Source organism: Somniosus microcephalus, unplaced genomic scaffold (genome assembly GCF_052327205.1).
Source record: "Somniosus microcephalus isolate GS21.2 unplaced genomic scaffold, FLI_Smic_1.0 unresolved_chr1, whole genome shotgun sequence".
Lineage (NCBI taxonomy): Eukaryota > Metazoa > Chordata > Chondrichthyes > Squaliformes > Somniosidae > Somniosus > Somniosus microcephalus.
Window position 1 is genome coordinate 134404823 of NW_028225179.1, and position 16875 is coordinate 134421697.

At 47.4% G+C, this 16875-nt stretch overlaps 1 protein-coding gene across 1 annotated transcript in view; it reads right to left on the reverse strand.

The window, feature by feature from the left end:
• Positions 1–1164: 1164 nt before the first annotated feature.
• Positions 1165–16875, reverse strand: part of LOC147095903 (guanine nucleotide-binding protein-like 1) — a 38118-nt gene continuing 22407 nt past the window's right edge. Inside the window, 9 exon segments of the mRNA XM_085974903.1 lie at positions 1165–1627; positions 2111–2155; positions 2158–2186; positions 2188–2248; positions 2451–2622; positions 3872–4050; positions 4687–4872; positions 14590–14685; positions 14879–15086. Coding sequence (XP_085831029.1) covers positions 1359–1627; positions 2111–2155; positions 2158–2186; positions 2188–2248; positions 2451–2622; positions 3872–4050; positions 4687–4872; positions 14590–14685; positions 14879–15086 — 1245 coding nt within the window. The 3' untranslated portion in view covers positions 1165–1358.

The following is a 16875-nucleotide window of genomic DNA, read 5'->3' on the forward strand; positions in this document are numbered from 1 at the left end:
TTACCCAAGGAAGGATATACGTGACATAGAGGGAGGGCAACGAAAGTTCACCAGACTGATTCCTGGGATGGGGGTGGGGGGGTTGTCCTATGAGGAGAGATTGAGTAGACTAGGCTATATACTCGAGTTTAGAAGAATGAGAGGTGATCTCATTGAAACATACAACATTCTTACAGGGCTTGACAGGGTAAATGCAGGGAGGATGTTTCCCCTGGCTGGGGAGTCTAGAACCAGGGGTCACAATCTCAGAATAAGGGTTCGGCCATTTAGGACTGAAATGAGGAGAAATGTCTTCACTCAGAGGGTGGTGAAGTTTTGGAATTCTCTACCCCAGAGGGCTGTGGAGCTCAGTCGTTGAGTATATTCAAGACAGAGATCGATAGATTCTTGAATATTAAGTGGATCAAGGGATATGGGGATAGTGCAGGAAAGTGGAGTTGAGATGGAACATCAGCCATGATCTTATTGGAGGGGCAGGATCGAGGGGCCGAATGGCCTACTGCTCCTATTTCTTATGTTCTGATGTTCCCCCATCGCCTCAAATCTATTATTTTTGTGTGGCCCTGCCCCACCAATGGGACTTCACACACAACAGGTGGTCAGTGGAACCTTACAGATACATTGCTCACAATTTTCTATTTTAAATGGATGAAAATTGGCAGGCAGTAAACCTGCATCTAAAGCTGTCATTGCGGTGAAGCCCCGTCAGTGGCTCAGAGTCAAGGAAAATTCTCCCCATTATCTTCAAATTAAACTTTGATCTAAACTGTATCGGTACTGATGTTAATCCAGCTCCCTCACACTGTCACTCAGTAACCCATCCCCCAAACAAACTGTATCACTGAATGTATATGTACTGATGTTAATCGAGCTCCCTCGCACTGTCACTCAGTAACCCCTCCCCCAGCTCCGTGTCACTGACTGTATCTGTACTGATGTTAATCCAGCTCCCTCACATGATCGGGCTCAGTAACTCCTCCCCGCTGCCTGGCCCAATAAGATCACAAGCATTTAAACAAAAAATAGCAATCGTTTTCCTCAGTAAATTCAAAGAGAGCAAAGGTTGATGATAAAGTCACTCACTCACACCCGGCCCTTCCCTACCTGTGTCTGCAGAGCCCGGTAACCAGAGATGGCAAATGGCGAGCCTCTCACTGCAATGGCTAAAGTAAATAAAGCTTTATTGAAATTGAGCAATACATTCACGGTAAGGTTTGGAATGGGTCTCCTCAATGCACTCCGGAATGAAGTGATACACAGCAGGGGTGACGCTGCTGTGGGAAGATGCATATGCATCGTTTTTATAAAGGTCCCCGGTCCCACAGTCCCGGCACCGCGCGGTCCGGACCAGCAGGAGGTTAGCACTCGTCCTCTTGGAGCAGGGCGAACTTGTTCTTGCTGAGGAAGGCTCCCTTGTGCCCTTTGCTCACCGGCTGCTCCTCTCTCACGTCCCCATCCCCGTCTTCCTCCTCCTCCTCCTCCTCATCAGCGTCCTGGTCTTTCTCCTCGTCCTCCTGGTCGGAGCTGGAGATCTCGTCCTCGTCGTCGGAGCTTTGCTTGCTCTGCTGCCTGTGCGCCTCCTGAAGAGCCGCGATCTCCAGCGTCTCGACGTGTTGCTGCCAGTCCGCTAAGGACAGAGAGAGAGAGAGAACTGAAGTTAATTCATCCTCTTCGCTTTCTCTCCCAACAACAATCATTTATCGTGAATTGTGCGCTCTCTCCTCTGGGAGGGTCACTGATCCTCCTGTCAGTGGCAGCTGTTTCTCCCAACTACTCCATCAAACCCCTTTATAATTAGCACCTTTCAAAAGGGAATTGGATAAATACTTGAAAAGGAAAGATTTTGCAGGACTGTGGCGAAAGAGCAGGGGAGTGGGACTAATTGGATTGTTCTTTCAAAGAGACAGCACTGGCACGATGAGTTGAGTTGGCCCCGAACAAAGCTGCCCGCAGAGATCTCGCGATCTGGGTGGCGAGAAGTTTGCCTTTTTCTACCTGCCAGTGATTGCAGCGCTCTCTAGTGGGGATTCATGTCCCAGGCTCAACTCTGGCTCGACTCCCCACAGCCGCTCCCACTGACACTTGGTGCACAAGTCGAGCGAGCCCTCACCTTTCTGCACGGTGTAGCCTGGGGGTCGCATGCACAGACACAGGCGCCGTCCACAGTCAGTCGAAGGATGCTATTCCGCCCGGTACACGTCATTCCGGGCAGCTTTAGCCGTCTTGTAGCCCCTCTTCTCTGCCCAGGCTGCAAGGAGACAAATGACGGACGCTATGTCAGAAAGGCATCAATTCTCACCCCAGGTCCAGCCTGGAGCTCGTTATCAATACAAGACGCAAGAGCAAAAAAAGCTTTTCACCTCATTGATTATTTTAAAATAACTAGTAAACAGCCTCTTCTCTTTCCCCCAACCCACAATCCCCCACTGCTAATCTTGTCGTCCAGTTACCTTCGCAGATGTCCCAGGCCGTGAACTTCGGCTCGGCCTGCTCCCCAGACCTGTCCTCCACGTTAGGGTGCTTGAGCTTCAGCAGCTTCTGCACGGGAATCCTCGTGGCCAGGTAACCGACGGAGGTATAAGGCTCCTGGATCTGTGCTATGGGGTAAATCCCAGCCAGAATCTAGAGGGAGAGGGAGGCAAAACTGCAATCTTCAGAAACCAGCCAAGTGACTCAATGAGGGGGAGGGTGAATGGTCGGCCCATTCAGTGGTCAGCCGGGGCTCAGTGGGTAGCACTCTTGCCTCGGAGACCAAAGGTCGTGGGTTCAAGTTCCACTCCAAAGACTTGAGCACAAAATCTAGGCTGACACTTCAATGCAGTACTGAGGGAGAGCTGCACTGTCAGAGGTGCCGTCTTTTGGGTGAGACGTTAAAATGAGTTCCCGTCTCCCACCTCAGGTGGATGTAAATGATCCCATGGCACTATTTTGTAGAAGAGCAGGGGAGTTATCCCCGGTGTCCCGGCCAATATTTATTCCTCAATCACATCACTAAAACAGATTATCTGGTCATTACCTCATTGCTGTTTGTGGGAGCTTGCTGTGTGTAAATTGGCTGCCGTGTTTCCTACATTACAACAGTGACTGCTCATCAAATGTACTTCATTGGCTGTGAAGCGCTTTGGGACACCTTGAGGTTGTGACAGGCGCTATAGAAATGCAAGTCTTTCTTCACTTTTACCCCAGTGGTTCAGTAAGTCAGTGCACAGCCTGAAGTGGTACACACACCACACACACCAAGATGATCCCAGCTTCAATCCTCAGAGTGTGCTGAGTTAGTTAACCTCAGGCAGAGTGCCGCTAGGGGAGCTACATTTAGCCTCAGTGCCCCGGGGGGGGAGGGAGGGGAGACCAAAAAGGAGCCCGGCTTGGCTGCTCCCGACCGCCATCTAGTGACCCCCATTGGAAAAACACACGCGTGTGGAGGTCAAGGGAGGACGGCAACGGGCTCAGCTGTGTTTCCCCAAACAGTGTTTATTCCTGAAACTACTTCCCAGAGTTTGTGTTCAAATCCCTCGGTGGCCTTGTCCCTCCCTCTCTCTAACCTCCTCCAGCCCTACAACCCTCCGAGATCTCTGTGCTCCTCCAATTCTGGCCTCTTGCGCATTCCCCACTCCCTTTGCCCCACCATTGGTGGCTGTGCTTTCAGCTGCCTGGGCCCTAAGCTCTGGAATTCCCTCCCTAAACCTCTCCCTCACTCTCTCCTCCTTTAAGACGCTCCTTTAAACATTCCTCTGTGGCCAGTCACCTGTCCTAATGTCTCCTGATGTGACTCGGTGTCAGATTCTCTGATAGCTCTCCTGAGTTTGCTCTATGCGGGTTGTTGTTGCAGTGTTTGACCTTCACAAAACACACAGCGCCATTAACTGACCTGTTGCTGACGGTCCACGAGTGACGGGAAGATCAGACCCGGGCAGTCGCAGAGCTTGACGGTGGGAGTCAGGAAGTAGGTCTGGAAGTACTTGGTGTGACCCGGGGTCCTGGACACGCTCACCACCTTCTTCCCCACCAGGCCGTTGATGAGAGACGACTTGCCCACATTCGGGAACCCTGAGCGAGACAAGGAAAGAGACATTTTACCCCCTGACTTTGAGCCCTGTACAAATTCACCACACTTGGAAAGTCATTTCTTGTCAGCGAAGTGCTTTGGGACGACCTGAGGAGGTGAAAGAAGCCAAGCTCTTTCCATCTTATGGGGCAGCTGGAACTCAAAAGGATTGAGAAAAAAAACTGTTCCTCAAATTCCAGTTTGGGACATTTTCCACATCTTTGACTTCAGATCCTGAAATGCTCGTGCATCCGCTCACTGAACTCCCACTGGCCTCTGGAAAACCTGGAGAGATATTAGGGAGGGGTGGGGGAAAGAGAAAATGGAGGGTCAGGGGAAAGAGGAGCAGGAGAGGAAAGAGAAGGAGTGGGGAAGAGAGGAAAGAGGAGGGGAGAGGATGAAGACATGCCACAAAGCAGGAACAGTTTGACATTTTCCAGCTTTAGACAAGTTGAGCGATAGAGTATCTGCAGTATTGCCATCTGGTGGTAGTCAAGTGTACTGCACGAATGGCCCTGTCTTCAAGGAAGGAAAATGTGGGTCTTTAAAGGGAAGGGAGGAAGCTGCTCGTTTCCAGCAGTTACCACCCACTGCATCGACCATGTTAAAAGCCAAATGCGCCGGTCGTGCCAACTCACCCACACAACCCACGGTGAGGAGGCCATCCTTGTAAAGTTCATCCACCGGTGCGCACATTTCCATGGCAGAATCCGTCTGATGCTCCACCAGGACAGCATCATCTTCGTCCTCCTCGTCGGTCAGGTCCTCGTGGTGAGTGTTTGCCGCGTCCCGCTCCATCTTCTCCTTCCAACTGGTCAAGTCCACTAGCAAGAGGCAGAAAAGCAGTTACACGATTCAAGAAAGCAGGTGATTGGTTGGTGAGTATTACAGCTCTTTTTTGCTCTCTAAGTTAGGGAAGGGGGTTAAATTAAGAGCTGAGAAACTGCATCTTGCTAGTACTTATTAAATTAATAACTTACACTGAATAAAATAATCAAAGAATAAACCTAAACTATCGATTGAATATAATCTTTAATTAATTAATTAAAACCAGGTTAGAGATGGCAGGGCAGGTGGTGTGTCGTAACTGCAGCATGTGGGGGTCTGTGGGGACCATCACGATCCCGAGCAACCACATCTGCAGCAAGTGTCTGCAAATCGAGGAACTTCGGCTCAGAATTGTTGAGCTGGAGTCCGGGCTGCAGACATTGCGATCCATCAGGGAGGGGGAGAGTTACCTGGACACTTTGTCCCAGGAGGCAGTCGCACCCTTTAGGTTAAGTCGTACTTTAGAGTTAGTCAGTGGTCAGGGACAGGAGGGTGTTTCTCCCCGTGTTTGCGTGGGTTTCCTCCGGGTGCTCCGGTTTCCTCCCACAGTCCAAAGATGTGCGGGTTAGGTTGATTGGCTATGATAAATTAACCCTTAGTGTTAGGGGGATTAAATACGTGGGGTTACGGGGATAGAGTGGGATATGTGTTGGTGTAGGGGTTACGGGGATCGGGTGGGATATGTGTCGGTGCAGGCTCGATGGGCCGAATGGCCTCTATCTGCACTGTGGGGTTTCTGTGATTCTGTGTGACTCCGAATCAGAAAGGTATGGGGACCCAGGATGTAGTGATGGAGGAGTCTCAGTCCTGGGCCTTGTCCAACAGGTACGAGGTACTTTCTACCTGTATGGATGAGGAAAAGGACTGCAGGGAGGATGGGCAAACTGACCACGGCACTGTGGTACAGGGGGCCATCCAAGTTTGGGGGGGGGGGGGGAAAGAGGGGAAAGAGAGAAGGAATGTGGTAGTAGTAGGGGGACAGTATAGTCAGAGGGATAGATACTGTTCTCTGCAGCCGTGAAAGAGAGTCCTGAAGGCTGTGTTGCCTGCCCGGTGCCAGGGTAAAGGGTATCTCCTCGTGGCTGGAGAAGAACTTGGAGTGGGACGGGGAGGATCCAGTTGTTGTGGTCCATGTAGGAACCAACGACATATGTAGAGCTAACACTGAGGTTCTGCTGAGGGAGGTTGAGGAGCTAGGATCTAAATTAATAAGCAGAACAACAAGGGTAATAATCTCTGGATTACTACCTGAACCACGTGCAAATTGGCATTGGGTCAAGCAGATCAGAGCATTAAATGCGTGGCTCAAAGAGTGGTGTGGGAAAATGGGGTTTCAATTCATGGGGCACTGGCACCAGTACTGGGGAAAGAGGGAGCTGTTCAGTCAAGACAGGCTCCACTTAAGCCGGGATGGGACCAGCGTCCTGGCGAATCAAATAACTAGGGCTGTAGATTGGGCTTTAAACTAAAAAAGGGGGGGCAGAAGTAGGGGTCAGGTGAAGGTACATTTAGAAATCTAAAGAGAAAGGTCAGGGCAATAGAGCAGTGTAGCGATTTGGATAAAAATAAGCAGAGTGTGACAGGAAGGGTCAGAGAGTTTAACGGTAGCAGTGCAGCAGGGAATAATGGTAAAACATTTAAATTAAAGGCACTTTATCTGAATGCACGAAGCATTCGTAACAAGATAGATTAATTAGTGGCACAAATAGAGACAAATGGGTTTGATCTAATAGCCATTACAGATACATGGTTGCAAGGTGGCCATGGTTGGGAACTAAATGTTCCAGGGTACTTGACGTTTCGAAAAGACAGGCAGAATGGAAAAGGAGGGAGAGTAGCTCTGATAATAAAGGATGACATAAGGACAGTAGCGAGAAAGGATCTCAGCTCAGAAGATCAGGAAGTAGAATCAGTATTGGTGGAGATAAGGAATAACAAGGGGCAGAAAACACTGGTAGTAGTATATAGGCCCCCTTACAGTAGCCGTACGGTTGGACAAAATATTAATCAAGAAATAGTAGGAGCATGCAACAAAGTTAATGCAATAATCTTGGGGGACTTTAATCTTCATACAGACTGGACAAATCAAATTGGCAAAGGTAGTCTGGAGGACAAGTTCATGGAATGCATTCGGGACAGTTTCCTAGAACAATATGTCATGGAACCAACCAGGGAACAGGTTATTTTAGATCTTGTACTGTGTAATGAGACACGGTTAATTAGCGGTCTCATAGTAAAGGATCCTCTGGGGCAGAGTGATCACAATATGATAGAATTTCACCTTAATTTTGAGAGTGACTTGTCTAAGTCCGAAGCTAGAGTCTTAAACTTAAAAAAAGGCAATTACACAGGTATGAGGGGCGAGTTGGCTAAGGTAGATTGGAAAAATAGATTTCAAGGTATGGCGGTAGATAAGCAGTGGCTAGCATTTAAAAGAAATATTTCATAATTCTCAAAAATACATTCCATTCAGAAAAAGAAACTCCACGGGAAAAGTGATCCAACCGTGACTAACTAAAGAAGTTAAGGACAGCATTAGGTTGAAAGAAGAAGCTTATAATGTTGCAAAGAATAATACTAAGCCTGAGGATTGGGAGAGTTTCAGAAACCAGCAAAGGTTGACCAAAAAATTGATAAAAAGGGAAAAAATAGAATGAGAGAAAACTAGCAAGAAATATAGAAGCAGAATGTAAGAGCTTCCACAAGTATGTAAAAAGGAAGAGAGTAGCAAAAGTAAACGTTGGTCCCTTAGAGGCCGAGACAGGAGAAATTATTATAGGGAATAAGGAAATGGCTGAAACATTAAACAAATATTTTGTAACTGTCTTCAGACACAAAAAGCATACCAAAACTGGTGGGAACCAAGGGTCTAATGAGGGTGAGGAACTTAACATAATACAAGTAGAGAAAAAGTACTAGAGAAACTAATGGGACTAAAAGCCAACAAATCCCCTGGACCTGGCGACCTACATCCTAGGGTTCTAAAGGAGGTGGCTGAAGAGATAGTGGATGCATTGGTTTTGACATTCCAAAATTCCCTAGATTCCAGAATGGTCCCAGTGGATTGGAAGGTCGCAAATGTAACACCGCTATTCAAGAAAGGAGGGAGAGAAAAAAAAGTAAACTACAGGCCAGTTACCTTGACATCAGTCATTGGGAAAATGCAGGAATCCATTGTTAAGGAAGTGGTATCAGGGCACTTAGAAAATCATAACATGATTAGGCAGAGTCAACATGGTTCAGGAAACTCTTTTTTTATCCGGCACCGATGGGACCGGCGTGGTGCCGGTTTATCAAAAAGTCCGGATTACAGAGAGGTATACTAAAAGGTACGAGAGCCCCGTACACGGCCACAGATCCAGGAGTCCCTGTTGCATAGCAACAGGTGCAGGAACCCCGGCCACAAGATCCAGGTGTCCCTGTTGCATAGCAACAGGTGCAGGAACCCCGGTTACACGGCCACAGATTCAGGAACGGCCACTAATATGAAGTAAAACTTACCTGAACCTACTCCTGAATTTTGCCTGTTAACAGAGATTTCCGGTTATTTAGCTGCCGGTAAATCAAGAGTTTCCTGTTTTATGAAAGGGAAATCGTGTTTGACAAATTTATTAGAGTTTTTTGAGGATGTAACTAGCAGGGTAGATAAAGGGGAACCAGTGGATGTAGTATATTTGGATTTCCAAAAGGCATTCGATAAGGTGCCACATAAAAGGTTATTACACAAGATTAGGGCTCATGGGGTTGGGGGTAATATAGCAGCATGGATAGAGGATTGATTAATGGACAGAAAACAGTGAGTAGGGATAAACGGATCTTTTTCAGGTTGGCAGGCTGTAACCAGTAGGGTCCTGCAAGGATCAGTGTTGGGGCCTCAGTTATTTACAATCTATATTAATGACCTAGATGAAGGGACCAAGTGTAATGTATCCAAGTTTGCTGATAATACAAAGCTAGGTGGGACAGTGAGCTGTGAGGAGAACACAGAGTCTGCAAAGGGATAGAGATCGACTAACTGAGTGGGCAGTAAGGTGGCAGATGGATTATAATGTAGGGAAATTAGGTTATTCACTTTGGTAGGAAGAATAGAAAAAAATATTTGCGATCAAAGACAAAGGCCTAGAAATTCAGTGGGCTGCGCCACCTGTTAGCGCCCTAAGAGGGCACTTAGTGGGTTGGACGCCATTGGCCACACCTCCCGCTAAATTTAGCGGTACGCTAATGGCGGCGCTAGCCATTAGCGCTGCGCCGCTACCGATGACGTCATCGGTGTGCGCAGCGCCCCGTTACCGCCCTGATCGCGAAATTTAGTAGCGTCCCCCGCTTTAACGCCGGTCGCTATTTGCGACCGGTTCAGGGGGGCCTAACTGCGGCGGTAGAGGCGCTGAGGTGCGGGGCAGCCATTTTTTTTGCTGGCTGCCTGCCAGCACCTCTCCACGCCGCCGTCCCCGGCCTCCTGAGTGCCGCCCCCCCCCCACGGAGTGCCGGCTGTGTTCCAAGAGCCCAGCACTTCTCCTCTGTGCCGGGTTCTTTTGCCGGCACTCGCGATCTCTGATCGCGCTGCAGCAGGCCCCTCCCCTTTAAGGGGAAGGCCTGCAGTACCGCAGTGCGCCGTGTGGCGCTGCGGCACGTTGCGCTGCGATATTGAGTTGCAGTGCCCCAAGAGGGATGTGGGGCGCCTCCAGTAGCACCGTGCTTCCCTCTGGGGCGCGCAGTCCATTTCCGGCGGGTGGCCGCGACTACTTCCGGGGCGCTACTTTTAGCACCCTGGCGAGGCTGGCGCACAGAATTTCTAGGCCATAGACTGTAAAAGGAGTTTTAAAAAAAAAATCATTCTCAGGCTGTGCCGGAATTGGAAAGGCCTCATTACTGTTCTTCCCTCGTTGACCCGGCCACACAGAGGGAGCAAGTGGTTATGGAAGAGAGTTCCAAAGACCAGGGCACAGTGACTGCTTCAGATGGTTGAGTCACACAGACTCGTTCCTTCATCGTCACTGGTGTCAAAATCCTGGAATTCACTCCCTAACAGCACTGTGGGAGTACCTTCACCACACGGACTGCAGCGGTTCAAGGAGACAGCTCACCCTCACCTTCTCAAGGGCAATTAGGGATGGGCAATAATGCTGGCCTTGCCAGCGACACCCACATCCCGGGAATAAATAATAAAAAAACATGCTCCCACTGTCGAGTAGCATTCTCCGAGTCTCGGCTCACAGTGTATTGGATAAGGTACGGGAGGGCGCCAGGCACCTGTGCTCAGTACCCCAGCAAGGAGTCAGCGGCTTTGGCGTGATTTGAACTGCGGAGGTAGTGGGAAACAGACGGAGTTTATAAGATGACAGCACATCATGGTGTACAATTCTGGGCACCACACTTTAGGAAGGATGTCAAGGCCCTGGAGAGGATACAGAGGAGGCTTACCAGGGATGAAGGACTTCAGTTATGTGGAGAGACTGGAGAACATAAGAAATAGGAGCAGGAGTAGGCCATTCGAGCCTGCTCCGCCATTCAATGAGATCATGGCTGATCTTTTGCCTCAACACCATTCACCGGCCCTATCGCCATATCCCTTGATGCCCTTACTAGTCAGAAATCTATCGAGTTCTGTTTTGAATATACCCAATGACTGAGCCTCCACAGCCCTCTGGGGTAGAGAATTCCAAAGATTCACCACCCTGTGTGTGAAGAAATTTCTGCTCATCTCAGTCCTGAATGGCCTACCCTTTATCCTGAAGCTGTGGCTCCTGGTTCTAGACTCCCCAGCCAAGGGAATCATTCTCCCAGCATCCACCCCGTCAAGCCTGTAATAATTTTGTATGCTTCAATGAGATCCCCTCTCATTCTTCTGAATTCAAGAGAATATAGGCCTAGTTTACTCAATCTCTTTTCATACGACAGTCCTGCCATCCCAGGAATCAATCTAGTGAACCTTCGTTGCACTCCCTCTATGGCAAGTATATCCTTCCTTAGGTAAGGAGACCAAAATTGTACACAGCACTCCAGGTGTGGTCTCACCAAGGCCCTATATAATTGGAGCAAGATGTATTTACTCCGGTACTCAAATCCTCCTGTAATGAAGGCCAGCATACCATTTGCCTTTCTAATGGCTTGCTGCACCTGCACATTCACTTTCAGTGACTCATGTACAAGGAGACCCAGGTTCGAGCACCTGCATTCCCCAATCTTTCACCATTTAGGAAATACTCTGCCTTTCTGTTTTTTCTACCAAAGTGGATAACTTCACATTTATTCACATTATATTCCATGTGCCATGTTCTCGCCCACTCACTGAGCCTGTGGAGAACTCCTTGAAGCCTCTTCACATCCTCTTCGTAACGGACACTGCCACCTAGCTTTGTGTCATCAGCAAATTTGGAAATGTTACATTTAGTCCCCTCATCCAAATCATTTATATAGATTGTGAATAGCTGGGGCCCAAGCACCGATCCTTGTGGTACTCCATTAGTAACAACCTGCCATCCTGAAACAGACCCGTTTATCCCTACTTTTTGTTTACTGTCTGTTAACCAATTCTCAATCCATGCTAGTGTATTACCCCCAATTCCATGTGCCCTAATTTTGTTCACCAACCTCTTGTGTGGGACCTTATTGAAGGCCTTCTGAAAATCCAAATACACAACATCTACCGGTTCCACTTTGTCTACTCCACTAGTTACATCCTCAAAGAACTCAAGTAGGTTTGTCAAACAGGATTTCCCTTTCATATATCAATGTTGACTCTGCCCAATCTTACTATTAGTTTCTAAGTGCCCAGTTATTGCATCCTTTATAATAGATTCCAGCATTTTCCCAACTACTGATGTGAGGCTAACAGGTCTGTAGTTCCCCGTTTTCTCTCTCCCTCCTTTCTTAAATAGCGGGGTTACATTTGCTATCCTCCAATCTGCAGGAACCGTTCCAGAATCTATAGAATTTTGGAAGATGACAACCAATGCGTCCACTATTCCAATGGCCACCTCTTTCAAAATCCTAGGATGTAGGTCATCTGGTCCTTGAGATTTATCGACTTTTAGTCCCATTAATTTTGCTAGTACTGTTTTTTTTACTAATAATAATTTCTTTAAGTTCCTCATTCTCGCCACACCCTTGGTTTTCTTGTATTTCTGGGAGGTTTTTTGTGTCTTCCTCCGTGAAGACAGAAACAAAGTATTTATTTAATTTCTCTGCCATTTCCTCATTCCCCATTATAAATTCTCCCGTCTCTGACTGTAAAGGACCTACATTTACCTCGGTCAGTCTTTTCCTTTTCACATACCTATAGAAGCTTTTACAATCCGTTTTTATATTTTTCACTAGTTTGTGCTCATATTCCATTTCTTTATCAATGTTTTGGTCCCCCTTTGCTAATTTCTAAAAAGTTCCCAATCCTCAGGCTGACTGCTTTTTCTGGCAACTGTATAAGCTTCCTCCTTTGACTTAATACTAGCTTTAATTTCTTTTGTTAGCCATGGTTGGATCATTTTTCCTTCTGGATTTTTATGCCCTAGAGGAATATATGTTTGTTGCAAATTATGCATTATTTCCTTGAATGTTAGCCATTGTATATCCACCTTGATAGCTTTTAGTGTAGTCTCCCAATTTACCATGGCCAACTTGTCCCTCATACCCTTGTAGTTTCCTCTGTTTAGATTGAAGACCTCAGTTTCAGATTGGACTACATCACTCTCAAACTTAATATAAAATTCAATCATATTATGGTCACTTGTCCCTAAAGGCCCCTTTACCACAAGATTATTGATTAGCCCTTTCTCATTCCACAGTACCAGATCCAGAATAGCCTGTTCCCGAGTTGGTTCCTCCACATACTAATCCAGGAAACCATCTCGCATGCATTCCAAGAATTCGTCCTCCACACCAAATTTGATTTGCCCAGTCAATATGTAGTCCCCCATGATTACCGTATTGCCCTTGTTACATGCACTTCTAATCTCTTGATACTGTGCCCTACATTACCACTATTTGGTGGCCTATACCCAACTTCCACCAATGTTTTCCGCTCGTTGCTCTCTTAGCTCCACCCAAACTGATTCCAGTTCTACATCACAATCTGCCAAGCCAAGATCTTTTATCTCTACTGTACCGATCTCATCCCTTATTAACAGCGCTACGCCACTTCCTTTTCCTTTATAACAACAGAAAATGCTGGAAAAACTCAGCAGGCCAAGCAACATCCGTGGAGAGAAATTAGAGTCGACGTTTCGGGTCTAACCCTTTTTCAAAACTGGAAAGGAAATGAAATAGATCGAAGGCAGGGCTGCGATAGAACAAAAGAAGTAAAGAGACATTAAGAGGTATTCAAAACCAGACGAGATGGTAATAGGACAAGTGGAGACAAAAGACGGCTCAGATTAGGTGTGAAGTGTACTGGCAGAATGAGAGACAGCTGCCATGTGGGAGAGAGAAAACCCAAAACAAAGGGGTGGAAAAAAATATAAGTGTAAAAATGTAATAGGGGCCGAGGTTATGATCTGAAATTGTTGAACTCGATATTGAGTCCGGAAGGCTGCAAAGTGCCTAATCTGAAGATGAGGTGCTGTTCCTCGAGTTTACGTTGAACTTCCGTGGAACAATGCAAGAGGCCAAGGACGGTGAGGTCCGAGTGGGAATGGAGCGGTTTTTTTCTCTCCCACATGGCAGCTGTCTCTCTTTCTGCCAGTACACTTCACACCTAATCTGAGCTGTCTTTTGTCTCCACTAGTCCTATTACCATCTCATCTGGTTTTGAATACCTCTTAATGTCTCTTTACTTCTTTTGTTCTCTCCCAGCCCCGCCTTTGACCTATTTCATTTCCTTTCCAGTTTTGAAAAAGGGTTAGACCCGAAACGTCAACTCTAATTTCTCTCCACGGATGTTGCCTGGCCTGCTGAGTTTTTCCAGCATTTTCTGTTGTTATTTCGGATTTCCAGCATCTGCAGTATTTTGCTATCCTTTTCCTTTATGTCTGTCCTTCCTAAATGTTGAGTACCCTGGAACATTCAGTTCCCAGCTTTGGTTACCCTGCAACCATGTCTTTGTAATGGCAATTACATCATACCCATTCACTTCCATTAGTGCCATTAATTCATCCACCTTGTTGCAAATGCTACGTGCATTTAGATTAAAGTGCCTTCAACTTTGCCTGTAATATTTTTCTGCACTTTGACCCTCTTTACTGTTGGCCTTTGTTTCTGCTCCCTACTAGTTTTGCGGACTACTTTTCTAACTTGCACTTCCAGCTAAAGCTGGGATCGCTCTCCTTAGAGCAGAGATGGTTCTGGAGGCATTCGAAATTTAACGGGATTTTGTTAGAACAAGTCGGGAGAAACTATTTCCTCCGGCAAGTGGATCAGTAACTGGAGGTCACAGATTTAAAATAATTGGCAAAAGAACTAGCGGGGAAATGAGGAGACATTTCTTCACACAGAGGGTTGTTCAGGTCTGGATCGCACTACCTGAAAGTGTGGTGGAATCAGATTCCACAGTAACTTTCAAAGGCAATTGGACATGTACCTGAAGAGGACTCATTTGCAGGGTTGTGGGGGAAAAGCTGTGTTGTGGGACTAAACTGGACAGAACTTTCAAAGAGCCGGCACAGACACGACAGGCCAAATGGCCTCCTTCTGTGCTGTAAGATTGGATGAGGATTATGAAATGACTTGTATCGGTCCAGAGTGTTACCGTCCCTTGTGCCTGCCCAGATTCCCAGCCTTACCTTTTCCTTGCGTGATGGTCTCGCAGGATTTCAGGAGTTGTTTGGGCCCCACGGCCGTTGTCCTGAGTCGCCTCCGTCGCCTCCGCTTCTGAAAAACTAAAAGCCCACAACAGACAAGTGAAGGAAACGCACAGTCCCACTGGTCGAGCTGGAATAACTGAAGAGCCCCACGTTTACACCAGCACAAATTTTTTGAAGATATTAAAACTGGATGTCAGTCACTGCATCTGTCACGAAGGTGGGGTGGGGGGGGAATTAACCCTCTCACGCAGGCCCTCTCGCTACTTACCGGCACTCGGGTCCGTCTCGCCCGGTTTCTCCCGTGGGTACGACGTGAAGCAGAGCACGTGGAGCTGAGGGAACTTCTGCTGGAAATAATGTTTCCAGGCCGCCACTAGGGAGGGCGGAGCGAGGTCGATCTTATTCAGCACCAGGATAATGCTCCTCTTCATCTCCCGCGTTACGTAGTCGTAAAGTGCCGGGGAAAAGTGAATCACCTGCGGAGAGAGGAAGGAACTGGCTCAAGAAAGAAATCAGTCAGTGTAGGTGTACCAGGTAGAACAGCCAGAGTAAGCTTTTAATATGTCTGTGTATTATAAAATATAATTGTGTGTATGTATATATGTGTGTGTATATAGCTACATATACTCATCTATATATATATATATATACACATACACACACATACAAAACTGATTCTGCGGTAGCTGCAAAGTACAAGGTTGGGCCTGGAGTGTAGGAGACATTGCCTCATTGACCGTCCATGACAAGAGTGAAGAAAAATAGTAGGTATATAGTGAATCAGTCAAGAACACGGAAGGGAGGAAACAACAGCAACTTGCATTTATATAGCACCTTGAACATAGTAAAACATCCCAAGGCGCTTCATAGAAGTGTTATCAAACAAAATTTGACACCGAATCACATCAGGAGACATTAGGACAGGTGACCAAAAGCTTTGTCAAAGAGGCAGGTTTTAAGGTGTGTCATAAAGGAGGATAGAGGTAGGGAGGCGGCGAGGTTTAGGGAGGGAATTCCAGAGCTTAGGGCCCAGGCAGCTGAAGGCACGGCCACCAATGGTGGGACGATGGAAATCGCGGATGCCTTAGAGGCCAGAATTGGAGGAGTGCAGTGATCCCGGAAGGCTGTAGGGCTGGAGGAGGTTACAGAGATGGGGAAGGGCGAGGCCATGGAGGGATTTGAACACAAGGATGAGAATTTTAAAATCGAGGCGTTGCCGGCCCAGGAGCTACTGTAGGTCAGCGAGCACAGGGGGTGATGGGTGAACGGGACTTGGTGCGAGTTAGAATACGGGGAGCAGAGTTTTGGAGGAGCTCAGGTTTACGGAGGGTGCAAGGTGAGAGGTCAGCCAGGAGAGCCTTGGAATAGTCGAGTCTCGAGGTAACAAAGGCCTGGATAGGGGTGGCAGCAGCAGCTGAGCTGAGGCGGCGGCGGAGACGGGCGATGTCACTGAGGTGGAAGTAGGCAACTGTATGAATAAGAGCTAGTTATGGATGTACGAGGAAGAGATAAGAGAGGAAGGCCATAACTGAAAGGCACGATTTCTCATTAGTGAGTACAATGAACAAGAAGCAGATGTTATTGCGCAGTCTCGTTGAACATAAGAAATAGGAGCTGGAGTAAACCATGTGGCCCTTCGAGCCTGCTCCGCCATTCAACAGGATCATGGCTGATCTACTACCTCAACTCCACCTTCCCGCACTATCCCCAAATCCCTTAGGTCCCAAACATTTATCCACCTCTGTCTTGAATATACTCAACGACTGAGCATCCACAGCTCTCTTGGGTAGAGAACTCCAAAGATTCACAACCTCTTGAGTGAAGAAATTTCTCCTCATCTCAGTCCTAAATGGCTGCCCCCTTATTCTCAGACTGTGACCCCGTGTTCTAGATTCCCCAGCCAGGGGAAACATCTTCTCAGCATTAACCCTGTCAAGCCTCTTAAGAATTTATGTTTCAATAAGATCACCTCTCATTCTTCTAAACTCTAGGGATTATAGGCCTAGTCTACTCAATCTCTCCTCATAGGGCAATCCCCTCCTCCCGGGAACCAGTCTGGTGAACCTTTGTTGCACTCCCTCTAAGGCAGGTATGTCTTTCCTTAGGTAAGGAGACCAGAACTGTACACAGTACTCCAGGTGTGGCCTCACCAATGCCCTGTATAATTGTAGTAAGAATTCTTTACTCTTATACTCTAAATCCCTTTGTAACAAAAGCTAACATACTATTTACTTTCCCAATTGCTTGCTGTACCTGCATGTTAAC